This window comes from Canis lupus, chromosome 34 (assembly GCF_003254725.2).
Source record: "Canis lupus dingo isolate Sandy chromosome 34, ASM325472v2, whole genome shotgun sequence".
NCBI lineage: Eukaryota > Metazoa > Chordata > Mammalia > Carnivora > Canidae > Canis > Canis lupus.
In genome coordinates this window covers 32,953,396-32,972,585 of record NC_064276.1, presented here as the reverse complement: position 1 = coordinate 32,972,585, position 19,190 = coordinate 32,953,396, and the positions used below count along the sequence as shown (strand labels likewise).

The window sequence follows — 19,190 nt, the reverse complement described above, 5'->3', positions numbered from 1 at the left end:
CCCTCCCTGTGTGATCTAGCAACGTCACTCATGTATTTTTGCACCAAGCTGCCAGATGCATGAGACAAAACGTAGGCAATACTGATTTTGGAGATTAGTTTTCTAAGTTCTTCGGTTAGGAGCCCCCCCCCGCCCCCGGGGGAATGGGTGTGTGTGGGGGGACATGAGATCACTCCGTTCCCCTCGGCCAAAGGAAGCTGGTGTCCCCACGGTCTCCCCAGCCCCGCGGGCAGCCGAGCGGCAGCGCAGCGTGTCAGCGTGCCTCAGTCTCCCGACCCGCGCCCGCCGCGGGCAAGGACCCCGGGGAGCCCGGGAGGGCGCGGGCGGCTGCTCCCACCGCCCCCCTTCCTCTCCCACCTGCACCCACTGCCGGGTCCCCACGGGCGTCCCGGGTCCCGGACCCGCCCGCGCTTGCACCCGCGCACGTGCGCTCCCCGCACCTCTCCCAGCCGCAGGCCGGCCCGGGCGCCCCGACCTCCCCGCGTGGCCCCCCTGCCCCGTCCCCACGGGCGTCCCGGGGGGTCCTGCAGCCCACGCAGTGCGCTCCCCGCACCTCTCCCAGACGCAGGCCGGCCCCGGGCGCCCCGACCTCCCCGCGTGGCCCCCCTGCCCCGTCCCCACGGGCGTCCCGGGGGGTCCTGCAGCCCACGCAGTGCGCTCCCCGCACCTCTCCGCCGCAGGCCGGCCCCGGGCGCCCCGACCTCCCCGCGTGGCCCCCCTGCCCCGTCCCCACGGGCGTCCCGGGGGGTCCTGCAGCCCACGCAGTGCGCTCCCCGCACCTCTCCCAGACGCAGGCCGGCCCGGGCGCCCCGACCTCCCCGCGTGGCCCCCCTGCCCCGTCCCCACGGGCGTCCCGGGGGGTCCTGCACCCCGCGCAGTGCGCTCCCCGCACCTCTCCCAGCCGCAGGCCGGCCCCGGGCGCCCCGACCTCCCCGCGTGGCCCCCCCGCGCCCCTCGCGGGCCCCCGCGGACGGAGGGGAGGCGCGGCGCCGGGTCGGACGGACAAGGCGGGCGTCCAATGGGGCCCGAAGGGAGGGCGCGGCGGCTCGGGCGGGCCCAATGAGCGGGGAGCCCGAGGGGGACTTCCTCCCGGAGTCCCGGCGGCCGGGCTGGCGGGGCCGCGGGTGACACGTAAGTTGGGCGGGAGGCGGCGGCCGCCGTGGCCCCGGCCCCCGCCCCGCCCCGCCCCGCCCCGCCCATCCCCCGCCGCCCGGGCCGGGGCCTTTGTTGGGCGCGCCCCCTCCTCTGGGTGGCGGCAGAGGCGCGCGGCGGGAGCGGCCGGGGCGGGACTCCGAGCGCCGCCGGGGGCAGCCGAGCCAAAAAGTGGGGAGGAGGAGGAGGAAAAGGGGAAAAAAAAAAAAATACCCAAGCACACAAGGCAGGCGGCGCCTGGGGACCGGCGCGGCCGCGGCCCGCTCGGAAGTATGCGCAGGGCGGCCCCCCGCGCCCCCGCCCGCGCCCCCCGCGCCCCCGCCCGCGCCTCGGCCCGCGCCCCCGCCCGCAGCCCGCCCCGCGGAAGTTTGGCGGCCGCGGCCCGGGCGGCGTGGACGGGTGTGCGCTCCCCCCGGGCCCCGCTTTGTGTGTCGCGTCCCCTCCCCATGCCGCGTCCGGCCGCCTCCTCCCCCTCCTCCCCCTCCCCCTCCCCCTCCTCCTCCTCCGGCGGCGGCGGCGGCGGCTGCTGAGACGCTCGCTCGGGGCGCAGCGGGGGAAGGGGCGGCGGCGGGCGGCCGCGGGGCGGCGGCGGGACTATGGGGAACGGGATGTGCTCCCGCAAGCAGAAGCGGATCTTCCAGACGCTGCTGCTGCTCACCGTGGTGTTCGGCTTCCTCTACGGCGCGATGCTCTACTACGAGCTGCAGACGCAGCTGCGCAAAGCCGAGGCGGTGGCGCTCAAGTACCAGCAGCACCAGGAGTCCCTGTCCGCCCAGCTGCAAGGTACGGCCGGCGGGGCCCCGGGGTCCGGGGACGTGACACCCGCGCCTCCCAGCTCCCCCGGCCGCGGCCTCCGAGGTCGGTCCCGCCGCGGGCGCCCGTCCTGCCGCGTCCGCCTGCGCGGCCCGGGGGCGCGCGGTCCCGGCGCGGGCGGTGCGCTCTGCACCCGGCTCGGCCCGGAGCTCGAGAAACGGGGCTGCTCGGCAGGGACCCCCCCAGCTGTGCTTTCTTTTTTCTTTTTCTTTCTCTGAAGTGAGATTTAGCCAGGACCTGGCTGCCCAGACTAACGGCCCAGGCGCACGGAGCCCGGCGCTGCCAGTTTGCGTTAACTTAATAGGGTGGCTTTAGGGATGTTGGGAGAGTTGGAGAAGTGCACCCACGGCTACCGGGTCACCGTCCTGCAGTTTGCTTTGGGGGCTGGTGGGGGTGGCGGTGGGGGTGCAGAGTTTCTCTTCCTTGAGTAACTTTTCGTTTGTCACAGACGTAGGGGCGTGTGCGTGTGTGTGTTTTCCAGTGAGCCTGCAGAAGTCCAAGGGGAGAAACAGTTTTTTCATTTGGTGGGATGCAATGAACACAACTTGAGCAAGACCCTCGAGAAGATGCAAAGTTCCCATCCTTCTGTTCTAGAATCTCCCTGAATGTACATTTCGGAGACCTCAATGACGCTTGGACTGCAAAGCAAGCACCATGTGGTCTTAGGAGCGCAGTCATCCTATATACGTATTTTTCGAAAGCTTGTACTTGTGTCTGGTTTTCAACACTTAGGCGCCCCCCCCCCCCGCCCCGCAACCACAAATATAATGACCGAAAGCTGTGAGTAGTGAAATGTTGACAGTCTTTGCTGATAATGCAAATAAAGCGTATTTCCTATTACTGGGAAGAGACGAGCTGGATGGATGTTGGTGTCCGTGTATGCGTGTACAAATAGAAAACAGATGCCTTTTCGTTGCTTCGGCTATTTTGAGTGTTTTCTAGTAAAAAAAAAAAAAAATTAAAATGAGAGAAAATGACATGCGGCTGATTTGCTTGGTCTTATTTTCTCTTCCCAACTTAGAAGAAAGGGAAGTATTTTTAGCTTACTGAAGCTGCACAGCCACAGGCAGTGAAAATATGTGGAGCTGGGTTTGGTTCAAAAGGAAAACCTGTTTTGATACAGACTTAGGGGGAAAATTTTTTTTTCTTTAAACTTGTCGAAATTTACCCATGACTTCTTGTTGGGATGCGGAATCTGGATATTTATGTATTATTTACTTAGAAGACATGAGTGGTTTCCCTGTGAAGTTCAGTGCAGTTAGACAAAGGGGAAAATTTGCCTTCCGCTACTACAAGGGCAAGACTGGATTTTTACCCTGTGGCTGGAAGGGGTGTGTGTGGTGGATTATAGGAGGTTGGTGCTTTGGTCTCTTGGTTTAGGTGACCCATGCAAATAGACACCGTCAAGTTCACCGTCAAGTTCATACATCCTCAGCACTGCACAGTGCCTGACACTCAGGAGGGCATCAATATGTATTTGTTCAGTCAACAAACGGTTACCTGAACAGTGAAAATTAATTGATGTGAAAATTAATCTTACGCACTTTTGTCTGCTTCCTCAGGCTTTTTCCCTGTCTCTGCTTTTTGAAAAAACAAAAACAAAATAACAACAAAATATTCGGCCCGAGTAGAGCATTTCCTCAGCAGACAATGCTGGAACTGATTGATGAGGCCCTGATTTCTGAGTCATGGCCTGTATTTGCAGTATGTCATTTTGAAAATCAATCTCAATTTCTTTTCTCCTTTTATTTGCCTTCTTTTTGGTGGTGCTAAGTGGTAATACGAGGCCATTAAAATACACAACATTTGTTTTGTAGCAGGAGAGGAAAAGAAAATGTAGCTAGTTTGAGTGGCCTTAAAGTCTGTTTCTTAATGTATTTTGCCATTTCCTCTTGAATTTTGGTGCTGCAACAATATGGTCATGCATGAAGAGTGGTTCCCTAAGCAGGCTACAGTTTCTTTCTTTCTTTCTTTCTTTCTTTCTTTCTTTCTTTCTTTCTTTCTTTCTTTCTTTCTTTCTTTCTTTCTTTCTCTCTCTCTCTCTCTCTTTCTTTCTTTCTTCTTTTCTTTCTTTCTTTCTTTCTTTCTTTCTTTCTTTCTTTCTTTCTTTCTTTCTTTTTCTTTTCTTTCTTTCTTCTTTCTTTCATGGATTCACGATTGACTCCTTTAGCTTTTATTTTGGATTTTACATCTGCAGGCCATTTAATGAAGATTTTCTGATGGCATGCAGCCTTTGCTTCCCTCTTCCAATGACAAATGACATTTGCCTCAGCAGTGCTGTGTTGTACCACCTGCATAGATTTGTTTTGAGGGCATTAGGCTCTCCATTCTTAGGACTTGTTTAGTTAAGTGAGATCTCTTGACCTGGCTTGGATTAAGATCAGAGTTAATTATGAGTGGCCCTCTTCAAAATATATATGTGTGTGTGTGTATATCTATGACTCTTGAAATGTTTTAAGTAGTTTAGCCCTTTCATCTGAAGGTATACATTTGTTAAGTGAGCATATTTAGGTCATCTTCAGTTTAAGAATGGGTTGTACTCCAGAAATTATTTTGAAAGTAGGTTATGTCTGACTCCAAATGCATTTTGCAGTAAAGACCCGATCCATAAATAGGAGACGGTGAGGGGTAACCTGGGGAAAGCTCCAAGGCTAGGCAACCTTTTCTCCAGTAAAAACAAACGTCTGTGTCTGCCAGCCAGGATATCTATTTACTTATCCAGCTCCCACTTCTACTGCACATTAATTATCCTGAGCCAGTGGGGGCAGAGGTTACATCTTGGTGGCAGAGGCAGTAGTTAACAACCTTTGACCGGCACAGTGTTTACGTAACCTCTTAAATTTTTTAAAAACTGCTTTCAGGTGGGCCATGCCCCAGTCTCTGTGTCCATACGCGGTGGTTCTTAGCGCTGACTGCCCATTGGAATCCCACCGGCAGCTCCCAAACCAGTGAAGTCACAACCTGTGGGTGATGGTGTCCTCCCCAGGTGACTGCAATATGTGGCCAAGGTTGAGAACTACAGCCCTGTCACCCTAAAAACGAAGCCGTTTCACACATTTACTTGCTTGGCTGCAAAGACATCTGAGGGGTTTGTTGTTGTTGCTTTTACCCTGAGCATGTGATTCAAATTCTAGTCCTGCAACTTTCTGCGTGAACTTGGCCCTCATTTTTCTTAATTTATACAACGGAGATTAGAATGACCTATTTCATAGGGTTAACGTGAAGATAAAACGATGAATTCCTAATAAGCTCCCAGCGCATACCTGGCACATAGTAGATACCTCTCATGAAAGGTGACCTGTTGTTATCATCAGGGTCCCAGTTTGAGGTGAGATAATATTTCATGTCTTTCTCTTCCCAGGTTTGTCATGGGTGTAAGTTTTGAACTTCACAAGATTTGTTTTCCTAATCAGCTACCTCCTTTGGTTGTACCTGATTGAACATCAAAGGAAACAGGTGGACGACACAGACCCGAGTACTTTCCTCTGGAGAAGGGACCTTCACTGACAATTTAAACTTAAAAAATTAAAGTAGGGTTACCGATTAACTCTGATCTGTATCAGATCAGATAAGAGAAGGGTGTAACCCCTAGTGGTAGGCAATAACCTTGTGTAATAGGATCTGGAATCGAGATAGAACTGTTTATATTTTTTAAAACTAGGGGCAAATAACCCCTCATTCCGGAAGCACCGTATCACAGTATTGCAGTGCTGTTGGTCTTCCCAGTGATGGCCAGAAACCATTAAGAAAAGGTTTATATTACGTTTCCTGTGCTCCTGTTCCAGAGAAGGGTATTACAGGTATTCGAAGTAAAAAAAAAAAAAAAAAAAAGTGGGCGGTGGGGTGGCTCAGTCGGTTAGGCATCTGCCTTCAGCTCATGATCCTGGGATCCTGGGATCGAGCCCCATACAGAGCTCCCTGCTCAGTGGAGAGTCTGCTGCTCTCTCTGCTCCTCCCCTTGCCCTTGAGCGTGCATGTGCTTTGTCAAATAAATAAGATCTTTAAAAAAAAAAGTAAAAACTGTTTGGTGCTTCTGAGGTTCCTACTGTGACTTAAGTTAGTTGTCCCTTGCATTGTGTTCCCCTAACACAGGATGGCACGCTGGCCTGAGCATGACCATACACATTGGAACTGGTGACTTCTTTGTTTTCAGCCTACCCTGAATCTGCTTTAAAAAGAATAAAGGTCCCCTTCAGCTCAGGGCCCGGCTTTCTTTATTCCTTCATCTCCAGTGCCTGGCGCCTGGCATCGAGTAGGCCCTCCGGAGAGTGTAGGTCTATACCCGTGTGGTATTTCCATCTGCGTAGGAATGTGCTTACACACATACGGTGGGCAGTGAAGTGTAGTGGATACAGGCTGAGGAGTCAGAGCACTTGGGTTTCGAGTCTCGCTGTCTTATTTTTTATCAGCTGTGTGATCTTGGACACGTTACTTCCCTGTGATCCACTTTCATCATGTGTAACAATCAGAATAATAATGCTTCTAATAGGTTGTCATGAGGATCCATCGCATTAGCTGGCGTACAATGCTTAGGGGTATAAGCTTACATTTTGGACTGTTTGGACTTGATGTACAACTGGGTGGCTCCCCGGACACAGTGGTTTTAAGACCCACGAGTGTGGGCTGTCCGAGGGTAGGTACACTCACTTTCAAGCGCAAAGTTAGGCTTTATTTTATTTTATTTTTAAAATTTATTTATTTATGATAGTCACAGAGAGAGAGAGAGAAGGAGAGAGAGGCAGAGACACAGGCAGAGGGAGAAGCAGGCTCCATGCACCAGGAGCCCGATATGGGATTCGATCCTGGGTCTCCAGGATCGCGCCCTGGGCCAAAGGCAGGAGCCAAACCGCTGCGCCACCCAGGGATCCCAAAGGTAGGCTTTATACACATCGACTAGATACTGTCCATTGGATGGACACTTTCATTTAAAAAATAGAACAGAAGTAAATGCTCTTTAAGTTCAGTAGTTTTTATTTATATGTAAAACCCTACCTTAAAAGGCATTCCCTGCCTATAGTACAGTAACGGAAGCTTCTAGGTACTTAGTGAAAATCTGACTCCATTAAGCCTTCTGTTAAATATATATGACTTGCACGTATTTATATGGTTCCACACACTGTGTCTGCGTTAGTCATCCCTGTAAATTGGAACAGGCCCATATCGGTTGACCATGTAAGAGAATTTCATTATTTGTGAGCCTTTGGTTTAAGTCCCAGGCAAATTGGAAGCCTTACCTTGACTTCATCCTCTTCTGCCTCTCCAAGGACAGTGTCTTTTTTTTTTTTTTTTTTTCCAAGGACAGTGTCTTATAGGGCTGGGGCACAAGACAGGTTTCAGCCACCTAAGGGACGAGTGACTTGGAGTTGGGGAACTGATATGCAACAGATTTGAGAGAAACTAGAAGGGAGGGAGAGAGAACGGGGGACTGCTACTAGTTGCTGACTTTTCAAAAGCATCAAGGAATATTCTTTGCTCACACGTTTGTGTTGAAAGAGAAACAGGGACTAGTGAAGGGCGATTGGCTTTGGCATCAAGTACTGTTTGAACACAGCTCTGGTGCTCACAGGCAGAGACCTTGAACAGGCATGTAACACCTCTGGACTTGGGTTTCTTCAGGTCGAATTGGGGACAACACTGTCTGTTTTGCACACTTGTGTAGATTATAAATAATACCTCCAAAATGACTAGCACGGATCCTGGAGCGCACCACTACTGCACTTATTAGGTGGCCATGACCTCTGTTTGCTGCATGGGCATTGGGCTGCTTTTTATTTTGCTCACTGTTTACTGCATCAAAGCAGGGATTGGTGTTATTAGTTGTGGCCTAATTGTGGCTCTTTTCAGAGCTAAGCGCCCAACTTGGCTGAAACTTTTATTTGATTTAAGACACCCTCACTCTTTTCTATTGTATTAACGCTTCCTTGGGGGGAAAGAAAAGGCCTGAGTACACTTTACATGGTAGCGACTTAGAGTTGCTGCTTTTCCATTTTGACCAGTAAGTGTTTTTATTTATCATTGAGGACAAAATGTTTTTGCTACTTTTGCCAGTCAGTGCTTTGTGGATTTTGTAGCTTTGGAAGTAAAAGTTGTATAAAATATAACGTTATTATAAAAGAAAAGTGGCAAACTGTGTTTTCCTTTCAAGCCACTGTTATTTAAAGTGAATGTGTTTTGATAGACTTTTGAAAATTTATTTGAAGAAATTAAATGATTTTAAATACGTAACATTTGTTGAGTCTACCAAGTTCAGGTGCTGTGCTAAGCGCATTAATGCATTTTCTCTTTTTAACAGTGACAAGAGCATGCTAATGTGAGTGAGCTATCTGAGGCTCAGAGGGGTTAATTAACTTGCTAGTGTCAAGGTCAAATCTAATGAAACTGAGCCTAGAACCGTAATGCAACTTCCCGGCCCTGTTCTTTCCACAGTGCTCCATTGCCCTCAAAATTATTTTAGAGTGTCTCAGGAGAATATTGATGGTTTTGAGAAAGTAGGTTAGGTGGGTTGTATGAAGAGTCAAGATAAAATTCAGAATCAGAAGTAATAGTAGTGATTATTTGATGCAGCATTTCCAGAGTGTAGGACATTTACTGCTATTACAAAAGGTAATTTTGGTTGATACGGAGTTGATTTTAGGTGGTGTCAGATGCTGTATTAAATAATGCTGAATCACATAATAAAAACCTTAAGCCCTTTTGAATTCTCTTTTGGTGTTTTCTTGACAAGTCAAGGCGAAACTCTCAGTTTGTTGCTCGAATCTCTCTTCTAGATTTAGTTACTCATTTGTTTTTCTCAGAGATGAATAAGGGCAGCCAACAGTTTGATTGCTAGAATTTAATAATTGATTGTTGTTTTATTGCATTTAAAATTTACGGTCACTATCCATTAATGCCATGTCAGTCATGTTTTTCATTTACAAGATAGTGGTGTACAGGTAGTTTTGATTTTTTTTTTAGAAGTCTATGTTAGGGGAAAAAGTGAAATCTGGCAACCTGTGTAGGTTTTGCATGCATAAAGTAAGAACTGGTGTTTGAGTACCTGCATGTCTGGGTGCAGGAATGCATTAACTGATTGAATCCGATACAGATGTTGAATTTGACAGCCAAAGAAACAATCCTGAAGCAGGTGAATCATGTATTGTGTATCTCAAGCCCACATATCCTGACTTCCAGTACAACATAGCGTTCCTCTGCTGTGCTCTGCTGTCCCTTGAGACCAGCACCCTCTTCTTAATTCCAGCAGCAATGGGTGTTGCTATTTTTAAACAATGCTGTGTATTTCTGAATGGCATATTTGTGTTCTTTGTTTTTATTGGCCAGCGAGTGCTTATTCAGAGGACATGCCAGTCATCACCCTTCACTAATAAACCTCACTAAATAGGCTCATGGCCTGGAGGGATGTGGGCATGAAATAAATTGCCCTTTAAAACAGTATGACATTTTAAAAAATATTGCCTTAACTATTTTTCATATATAAAATGTCACAAATATGATAGATTGTGAATGGAAAAGTAAAAGATGGGCTGTCATTCTGAAAGATAAGGCATCATAGCACATTTGAATGACACTATTTCCTTTTCGTTGAGAGCGAGTTTAAGAAAAATATATAATCATTTCAGGAGAGTGGAACATTTTATTTCCTATTTCACATATCATTTAAACCCCTTCTTTAAGGGGAATTTTTGTTATAAACAGCAACAAAAAATGCAAATCAAGATGTTTAAGAGAGCTTTTGCATGCCTTGTATGATCTCAACAATAGCTCTGATGCTTTATAATGGATATTCTAAACATTAAAGTTGGGCAGCTGCTAATTACTTTTTCACTTAACTTGGTTAGTGTAGAATAGTTCATTAAGTTTTACATTAGTGAGATTAAATCTGTAATCTTTCCACCTATTAACACATGTTGATTCTTAAAAGGATTTTTTATCCTTTTTTAAAGGTTTGATGCTATAAAACCTGTTAATTTGCACTGATGTCAAGCATCACTCTCATTAGAAGATGAAAAATAACATGTCTTTACTATGTAGGTGAGCATCAGCTCTAAATCCAGAGGTCATCAGGTTTCATCTGGCTGTGGGTGAGACTCCTTGAGTACAGTTCCTCATCATCCGTATATCTGTGAAACTAAAAAGGCAAGATATCTGACCTCAGTACAGCTAACATACAGCAATGAGACAGGCCTAAGATACCTACGTCTTCTTGTTCAAAAAAGGGTAAGATGCATGGTATGTAGGGGCCACTGGTCCATAGCAATTCTGAAATCCAACAAGGCAGACATTCTTTGACTAGGATTTCAGAGCTGGAGATAATTCTCCCTGGCTCTTGATTGTGCTCCTTGGGTGATTGGCTCTACCCTCTGACTCATCTTTCCTTTTTCATGAAAGGTAGCATGTGTTTTGCAGCTGGGTTTTCTCAGCCTGCTTCCTGCCAGTAGAATTTGGGGGATGAATGGCTTTTCACTTATACAATCTCTGTTCCTTTCTTTCTAAACTGGCAGAGTTTCTGCTGATAAAATCTCAAAACTTTTGTCAGTCTCCTGTGAAACATGTTGGGGTTTATCTATTAGACAAAAACCACACCCACATATTTCTTGGAGCGAAATCCATCTCTTCCTGGGGCTTCTGCTGAGACAAGGGATATGCAGTGCTCTTTCACTTTCCAAAGGCCTGTTGACAGGATCTCTGTGTCATACCCTTAAACTTTTAGGAGACACGTTGGTCCCACAGCTCTTTAAGAGGCACATTTCTGGGGCACCTAGATGGCTCAGTCGGTTAAGCCTCCAACTCTTGATTTCAGCTCAGGTCATGATCTCAGGGTCCTGATATTGAGCCCCACGTCAGGCTCCATGTTGGGCATGCAGCCTGCTTGGGATTCTCTTTCTCCTTCTCCCTCTGCCCCTCCCCCTGCTCGCACATGTGCCCATGCATGCATGCTCTCTCTCCCAAAAAAGAAAAAAAGAGCCACATTTCCAAGGTCTTAGCAAGGAGCCACATCCTCTGTCTCATCTTTAGGCCATGTTTTCTTTGACAGTTCCCTGAAATTGATGTTTCTTAATTGAAATTAAGAAACTGTTTCTTAATTTCAGCATCGTTTGCTATCCAGAAACTCTGAGAACTTTCAAAACCGTCAAGTCCTGGCTCCTTTTTGTTTAATAGTCCTTCCCTCAATTTACCTTCTCAGAGTTTACTATAATCAGCAAGAAGAAACTGGATAGCATCTTCAGCACTTTGCTGGGAAATCTTCTCAGCTAAATTACCCAGTTCATTCAGCACATTTTTTACTTCTCATAGAACTCCAAGTGAGTGCAGGTCATGTAACTCCATGAAAGCGTGGGTATTGTTAAACCCCTGCCACTATGTAATTTCCAGTTTCCAATAAAATTTTCCTCATTTTCATGCATGCCCTTCCTAGCAATCTCTTCAAAGTCCAAAATTCTGTCAACAATATACATATTTGTTTGAAGCACTTTGCATGTTGACTCACACTCTTCTTCTTTTTTTTTTTTAAGATTTTATTTATTGATTCATGATAGTCACACAGAGAAAGAGAGAGAGAGAGAGAGAGACAGAGACACAGGCAGAGGGAGAAGCAGGCTCCATGCAGGGAGCCTGACGTGGGATTCGATCCCGGGTCTCCAGGATCGCGCCCTGGGCCAAAGTCAGGTGCTAAACTGCTGCGCCACCCAGGGATCCCGACTCACACTCTTCTTAGGGTCCATTACTTACACAGTTCGAAAGCTGTTCACCTTTCACATTTTGGTGATGGCTACACCCTACTCCAAAATCTCTATTGGTTATCCTGTTGCATAGCAAATTATCCCCAAGCTGAATTGGTGTAGAACACAGACGTGATTTCACAGTTACTGTGGGAAAGGATTCTGGTTTTAGCTGGGTGATTTTTTTTCCCCCCAAGATCTCTCATGGTGTTGCAATCAAGCTACTGTCCAGGATTGTAGTGATCTCAAAACTTGCCTGGGATTGGATGATCTGCTTCAGAATTCACTAATGTGGTTGTTGGCAGGCCTCAGAAGATCTGCTTTTAATCTCATTCATCTGGGCCTTTCCCTAGGACTTCCTACAGTTCCACCCTGGGACTTAAAAAAAAAAAAAGATAGCTGGTATCTCTCAGGGCAAGAGATCCAAGGCACACCTAAAGAGAGAGTGTGCAAGAACCTAAGATGAAAGTGAAAGTATTTTAATAACCTCAGTCTTGAAAGTGATAACCCATCACATCTGCCATGTTCTGTTCATTAGAATTGAATCACCAGGGGATCCCTGGGTGGCGCAGCAGTTTGGCGCCTGCCTTTGGCCCAGGGCGCGGTCCTGGAGACCCGGGATCGAATCCCACGTCGGCCTCCCGGTGCATGGAGCCTGCTTCTCCCTCTGCCTGTGTCTCTGCCTCTCTCTCTCTCTCTCTCTCTGTGTGACTATCATTAAAAAAAAAAAAAAAAAAAAAAAGAATTGAATCACCACGTTCAGTCCATGCTCAAGGGAAAGGGTTTGTGAGTATGTGAGTAACAGAAGGTGGGGGTCATTGGGGTCATCTTGGTAGCTGCCTGCCACCAAGTGGAGGTAATAATGTCATTATTGTCATTGTTGGCAGTATCATTACTAAGGTCATCACACACTGACGTTGAGCACTAGCTCTATAGCAGGTACTGTTCTAAATGATTTTCTTGGGTAATCCAACATAATACTTTTGTAAAACTGCATTACTACATATTTTAATGTGATTTATTATTTAATTTAAAGCAAATTAGCAAGAAGTGCCATTTGAAATCATGGCAGTTGAGAGAGAAATTATCTGGTATTTAAACCATTTGACCTGTGAAGATTGAAATGAAAAGAGTTCCAGGTAACTCTCTGAAATATAAACCCAACCACCACACCAACAAGGGAATTCCCACAGCGGAAAGTATCATGTCCTTGAGGAGTTTCAGAATCCGTTGACAATATGTGAAGAGCTCTCATTCATACAATTGACTGTATTTCTTTGGCAAGTCCATAGGAAGGCAGTGTAACGTATTTGTTCATATATATATATATATTTTTTTTTAAATTTTTATTTATTTATGATAGTCACACAGAGAGAGAGAGAGAGGCAGAGACCTAGGCAGAGGGAGAAGCAGGCTCCATGCACCGGGAGCCCGACGTGGGATTCGATCCTGGGTCTCCAGGATCGTGCCCTGGGCCAAAGGCAAGCGCCAAACCGCTGCACCACCCAGGGATCCCATATAATATTTTTACTTCTGATTATTCCTTCTGATTTTATAGACTGCTGTCCTTGATGAAGATCTTGTTAGAAGATAAATTTCGGGAGGATGGGTTTTGCTGGTTTTAGAAAGATAATATTCTTTCTTTGTATCGAGGATATTTAATTACGTGACTGGTGATTTCAACTTGTTCTTTGGTCTCTACTTTGAAAATCAAGTTTAAAAGTTTGCAATGTAAGAGGATTCTTTCATACTATTAATTAAAATAGATCATAAGAGCATATATTACGAACAAATCACTAAATATTTTCTAAACAATTATTATTCCAAATTCATGGTTTGACCTCCCCCTTCTTAATATACTGTAGTAATTAGAAATACGAGATAAATATTTCCTAGGACCCTGAGATCAATACCTGAGCTGTGATCAAGGGTCGGTTGCTTAACCAACGGAGCCACCCAAGCACCTCAAATATTTCTGTTTTCCATTTAACTTTGTTATACCTTCCTAAATGTAGTGCCATAAGAGATAGAATTGGGACGTGGATAGGGAATATCTTGTCAAAATGTGTTTGAGGCCATATTCCATTCAAGAATGAAGAAGAGGTCTCTTCTTTGTCAATGAAACGTTGCTGTTGAATTTCTGCAGTATCGGTGATTCTCTTCCTGCCCCACTGCTACCTATGTGGGTGCCAGATTGCTGCCGTGGTACTCGCCCATACTCTGGGTCGCTGTGGCCATCTCTTCCTTTGTGATATTCGCATTCATCCAGTTAAGTCCCTTGTGATATGTGGTCATTGTTACAGGATTTCTGTTCCTTTAGTGCCCGAAGTGCCTGGTCATGCCACTGTGAATAATGAAGAGGTAGACCAGAGAGAGTGATGGACACCAAAGCCACGTTTATTGAGTTTACTGAGTGATAGTACAAAGCTCCTGAAGAGGGTGGGGACCAAAGAGGGTTGCCATCGGAGTTTCTAAGTCTAGGGGCTTTTATGGGGTTGTTGATGGACTGTTTTAATCTGATTAAGTCTCCATGAACCTGTCACCCAATGGGTTTTTGTCATCCATCTATCACATGCGAAAGGATGGAGGGCTCCTTCCAGGGTAGGATAAAATCCTTTTAAGGGTGGTTTCCTCTTAGAGAGGGAGTTGGGGGGGAGGAGCTTGTCCCTCCCTGCCTTTCTTCCAACTAACCTTCATCAGTCTTTGTTCATAGTCCCCCAAACCAAAATGTGACCTATTCTCTACATGTTCTACGATGTACTATTAACATGTGCAGTGTGGTTCTGAGGGAGACTTAGAGGTTGCATACTGGTTTTTTTCCTCTGATTATCTTTTGCTCCATTGGTTGATTAGTATCCATTTGGATTAAGGTAGGGGATGCACTCCGTTGTTAAACTGTCCAAGGAAGCAGTAGCTACTAACCTATTTAGCTAGAATGATCCTTCTGGGAGTGCATACCCCAAGAAGTCTTCATCAGAGGGTCCCATGGTAGCAATACTTTGAGTAGAGGCTGAGCCTTTAAAGAAATACTACTTTGTTTTATTGTTGGCCTCCAGCTGTTCTCAAAACTGCCTCCTACGCAGCAACAACTCATTCCTAAGGCCACATTGTGCGTCTCATCTGTGACCTTCTCTTCTTTAAGGGTGGCATTTTCAATTTGGGGTCCATGGGGGTCCATGAACTTCCTGAAGATATATGTCAGTTCCTTATAGGTGCCTTTTTCCAAGACAGAAGCCTTAGCTTTTATCAGATCCTCAAAGCAGCAGTGACCTAAAAAAGGTTATGCTTTAGGGCACATTCCTTCCTCTGAGGTCTTTTTAAGTCCATCTTGGAATTTGACCTCCTTTGGTCCTACCCCATGAATCCTCTAGAAAGTGGCTGAATTTGTAATGGGGTAGTCTGTGCTCACTGCTATTTCCCAAAAGCCCTAACCTACCCCACCTTTCTCAAATTTGAGATTCCTGAATAGAGACTTAAAAGGCACTTCATAAACTACATTCCTAGAATCCACTAGTAATTGCTTAGTAAATAATAAAAAATGCCTTGTAATTACATGAGGAATTTATACCTTCCAAATTTACATTCATGATATCATTTGGTCCTGGAAGCAGGATATAGAGAAAAGCAATATGCTAAATTATTACCATTTTGAATTTGAGGAAGCAGAAGTCACACAGCAAGACGGCGACACACTTGGGATTAATGTTCAGATTGCTTGACTCTTAACTCAGGGCTCTTAGTTATCCAAGGTTTCCAAGGTCCCCTCACCCTGGAAACCAAAACGAGGCCTTAACAATATTCACAGAACAGAGTTTTTGACTTTCTCTCTTCAGAGGGAACTCTGTCCCTTTTAGATTCTAAGAAATTAAGAATATCCCCAGATGGTGACTCACCTGGACTTGAGGTGTCTACCTGCCACTGTAACCAAACCAATGAGCATTTGTCCACCTGCTACAGAGCAAACTGCTATGAACTGACATGGGGGTTTTTGCAGTGAAGAAAGATAGGCTGTTTATTGGGGTGGCAACACCCAGGGCATTCGGGAGCTGATGCTCAAAAGCCTGGAACTCCCTGATTGTTTGCATGTGAGGGATTTTAAGGACAAAATTGGGGACAGAGGTCTTCTGGGAGGTGGATGCTATTGATTGGAGGCCCATGAGGTCATGCTAGGAGATGTGACTTAACAACTTACGGCACCACTTCATCTGGTCCCCCCAATGTCTGTTCCATCTCAAGAGACTTGAAAGTTGAGAATTATCTTTGTTCTAGATGTGAGAGTTTTCAGTAGTGCTGATTAATTTCTTGTCCTACAGGTTCCTTTGAATGATAAGCAAGCATTCCTATGCCTTGAGCCTAGGCCTGTGTGTTCCTTGGTTGTCAGGTTCTTCCCAGGGTTCATTCTTACATCTGAACTCTTAAGGTCCAGCCTCACCCCCCACCCCCATCTTTTTGTCCACACAAGGTACCAATAGCTTGTGTAGCTCAACTTGTGTTGAGCAATAGCTGCTCAAACTGCTACTTCCCTGCTTCACCTCTGCAGCTTCTCATGGTCAGAGGCAAGTTTACCTTTTTCTGTTTTGAGACCTTACATGTCCTGGAGGATCTAAGCAGGCATCACAGGGACTGGGTCCCAGGGCAAGAAGAGTGATGAACTTGGCTTCATTATCCTTTCCATCTGTCCCTGGCACATTGCCAATGATTTAAATTTGGAGTCTTAGGCTGTCCCTTATCATCATCATCATCATCATCATCATCATCATAAATCTTTTTTTTTTAAGACTCCTCTACATTCTGGGATATAGACAGAGCTTAAGCTTACACTGGGATCCTGCTGACTTTGACCAGAGGCTGTCACCTCCTGAAAGCATCTGTAGCTTCACCTTGACTTCACAGGAGGGCTTTGAATCTCACCATTCAACTGATTCTCCAGCTGTGCTTTTTAGCTTCCAGATGTAGATGTCAAGTCACTCCTAAATAAATCATAGATTGGTAGAGCAGGGAAGAATGTTTATAGAACCCAGGTTGCAAAGAGTAGCATATGGATATGTTTTGGTTTGGCCCACACCGTGCTCTGAAAAATTTCACGGTAGTTGTCTACATGGAAAAAGAAAGATATTTCATGTAAACATCCAGATTTCTGACTTTATTTGAAAAGTCCAAAGATTCCTTGACACTGGTCTACATTCCTGCATGGTGAATGACCCACATTTTTTTTTTTTTTTCATTTGTTTCTATTGAAGTTCAATTTGGGGATTGGCCCACATATTGATTGGAGCATGTGGGCTTCAGTTGGCAGAGATTCTCACTGGGAATTCTGTATCTCGAATAATAACTTCTTTAGTTTATCGATGAAGAAAGTGAAACTTCAAGAGATGGAATGACCTGACAACTGTACCTTCCAATATGGTAGCCCCTGGTCATGTGTGGCAGAAGCATTAAAATGCAGCTGGTAAAAAAATAAATAAATAATAAATAAAAGTAAATAAATAAAATAAAATGCAGCTGGTGTGACTAAGGAACTGAATTCCACATTTTAACTAATTTAAATTTAAAAGTTAAAACCAAAGCATTGTTGGGGAGCCGGTGGAGGTGGGGGTGCGGGGTGGCTCAGTCGGTTAAGCACTGGGCTCCTGATTTCTGCTCAGGTCATGATCTCAGGGTGGTGAATGGAGCCCTGAGTCAGGCTCTGTGCTCAACACAAGTTGAGCTACACAAGTTGAGATTCTCTTGCCTCTGCCCCTTCCTGTGCTCATGCTCACTTACTTTCTTTTTCTAAATTAGTAAGTAAGATTTAAAAAAAAGTCATAAAACAGAAGCGTTGTGAAATATTTTTCTGGAAAACGACTTTATTATTTTGGTGACACTACATTTCAGTGAAGTGCTATGTTGCATTAAATATTATGGTATATTACAGTGCACATAAATACTTCTTTTTAAAATATAGTGACTAGAAATTTAAAAATTACAGATGTGACTCACAGTGTGTTTCTGTTGGACAGTGCTGATTTGACTGAGTTCACATAGATTGCTCGTGGCAGGTCTGGAATTTGTCAGTAGATATCCACCGTTCTAGTCCTATTTTTTCTCCTTTACTAAAGTAGTATCCTTTTTTTTCCTTCTAATTCTCAAAATCTTTTTCATTTCCTACAGAAATGTGTTTTTCATCATTTTTACATGGTACGTGATACAGAAGTTATTTTATGTGAAGGAAAATTCAGCTCTGTATATCATCAACAATTTTATAATAAAGCTAATCCAAAAGATAATAAAATTAATATTCATGACACATAAAGACTATTTTTAATTATTTTCTATTGTTAGTGACACTGACCATTCAACTTTTTCTGAATTATTGTGTTAGAAAAGGTTTTTTTTTTTTTTTTTTTTTTTTAATGAGAACAATGTTTAATGCATTCAAAATAACATTGTATTTGATTTTGGCACAGATGTATATTAAAATGTAGTCTAAAATTAGTTACCTATTGTAACATTAAAATTAGCCAAAATTACTTGTAGACCTATTATATTGAGTTCTTATATTCAGCATGGTAAGAAAGAATCAAATACTCTGCACATAGAACATTGGGCTTGTGGATTGCTTAATCAAACCTAACACTTTTTTTTTTTTGACATTTTAGTTATTGAATTATGAAGTGTCACTTATATACATAAAAGTGCGCATATTGTAAGCATACAGCTTCAGGAACATTCACAAGCATGCTTGTGTAACCAGCAACCAGATCAAGACACATGACAATATCAGCAGCCCCTAGTTTTGTTGAGCCCCTTTCAAGTCACTAACTGCCCCTCCCTCTGTGGATAATCCCCATGGATTAATTTGCCTGTTCTTGTACCATAAGTGAAACCAAACAATATGTTCTCTTGTGTCTGGCTTCTTTTGTTTAATGTTATTTGTGAGCTTCATCCAAGCAGTTACTTGTAGTTACAGATTGCTCATTTCTGTTACTATGCCATTAGAATTTATTCATTCTTCTGTTGATGGACAGTTGGGTAATACCAATTCCTGCTGCTGTGAAGGCTCTGGTTCTTTTGCCTTTTTAGGACTAGCAGCTTCTTGATGTGCTTGATGACTATTTTGAGTTAGATAATGCCACTTAAGGACAATTTTGAGTGCATTTGCAAAATCATGATTATTGCCCCTCTACTAGTGCCAATTTAATATTCTTAGGATCCTGTCTACAAGGGCTGGCCTATTATCGGTACAGACTTTAAAATATGACCCAAGTAAGAGCAACTATAATTTAATGTTCGAGACACAAGCAGTGGTATCATTGTTCAGCCAAGTATAAGCTGACCATAGGACTGCCTGGATGTGAATTGGCGTTATCTATTCTCATGTAAACCATCATTCATGCTCATTTTGGTACATTTTTTTTTTCCCATTTGTGTTGTGTAAAGGGGTCATTTAGAAGTAATTTATTTAAAAAGTAGAAATTACAGCACGCCCAATTACTGCCTTTTGCTAAATTAATTTCCTGAAACATATTG

The 19,190-nt window shown here is 45.0% G+C and overlaps 1 protein-coding gene across 4 annotated transcripts in view; it reads left to right on the top strand.

Annotated features, from left to right (window-relative positions):
* The first annotated feature begins 1,647 nt into the window (after positions 1-1,647).
* Positions 1,648-19,190, top strand: part of GOLIM4 (golgi integral membrane protein 4) — a 78,109-nt gene continuing 60,566 nt past the window's right edge. For 3 of the 4 annotated variants that reach the window (XM_025425500.3, XM_025425498.3, XM_025425496.3), the window contains exon 1: positions 1,654-1,935. In XM_025425500.3, coding sequence (XP_025281285.1) covers positions 1,749-1,935 — 187 coding nt within the window. In that variant the 5' untranslated portion in view covers positions 1,654-1,748. Of the gene's footprint in view, positions 1,936-19,190 lie in introns of all 4 variants that reach the window. The other variant, XM_025425497.3, reaches the window with a different exon arrangement.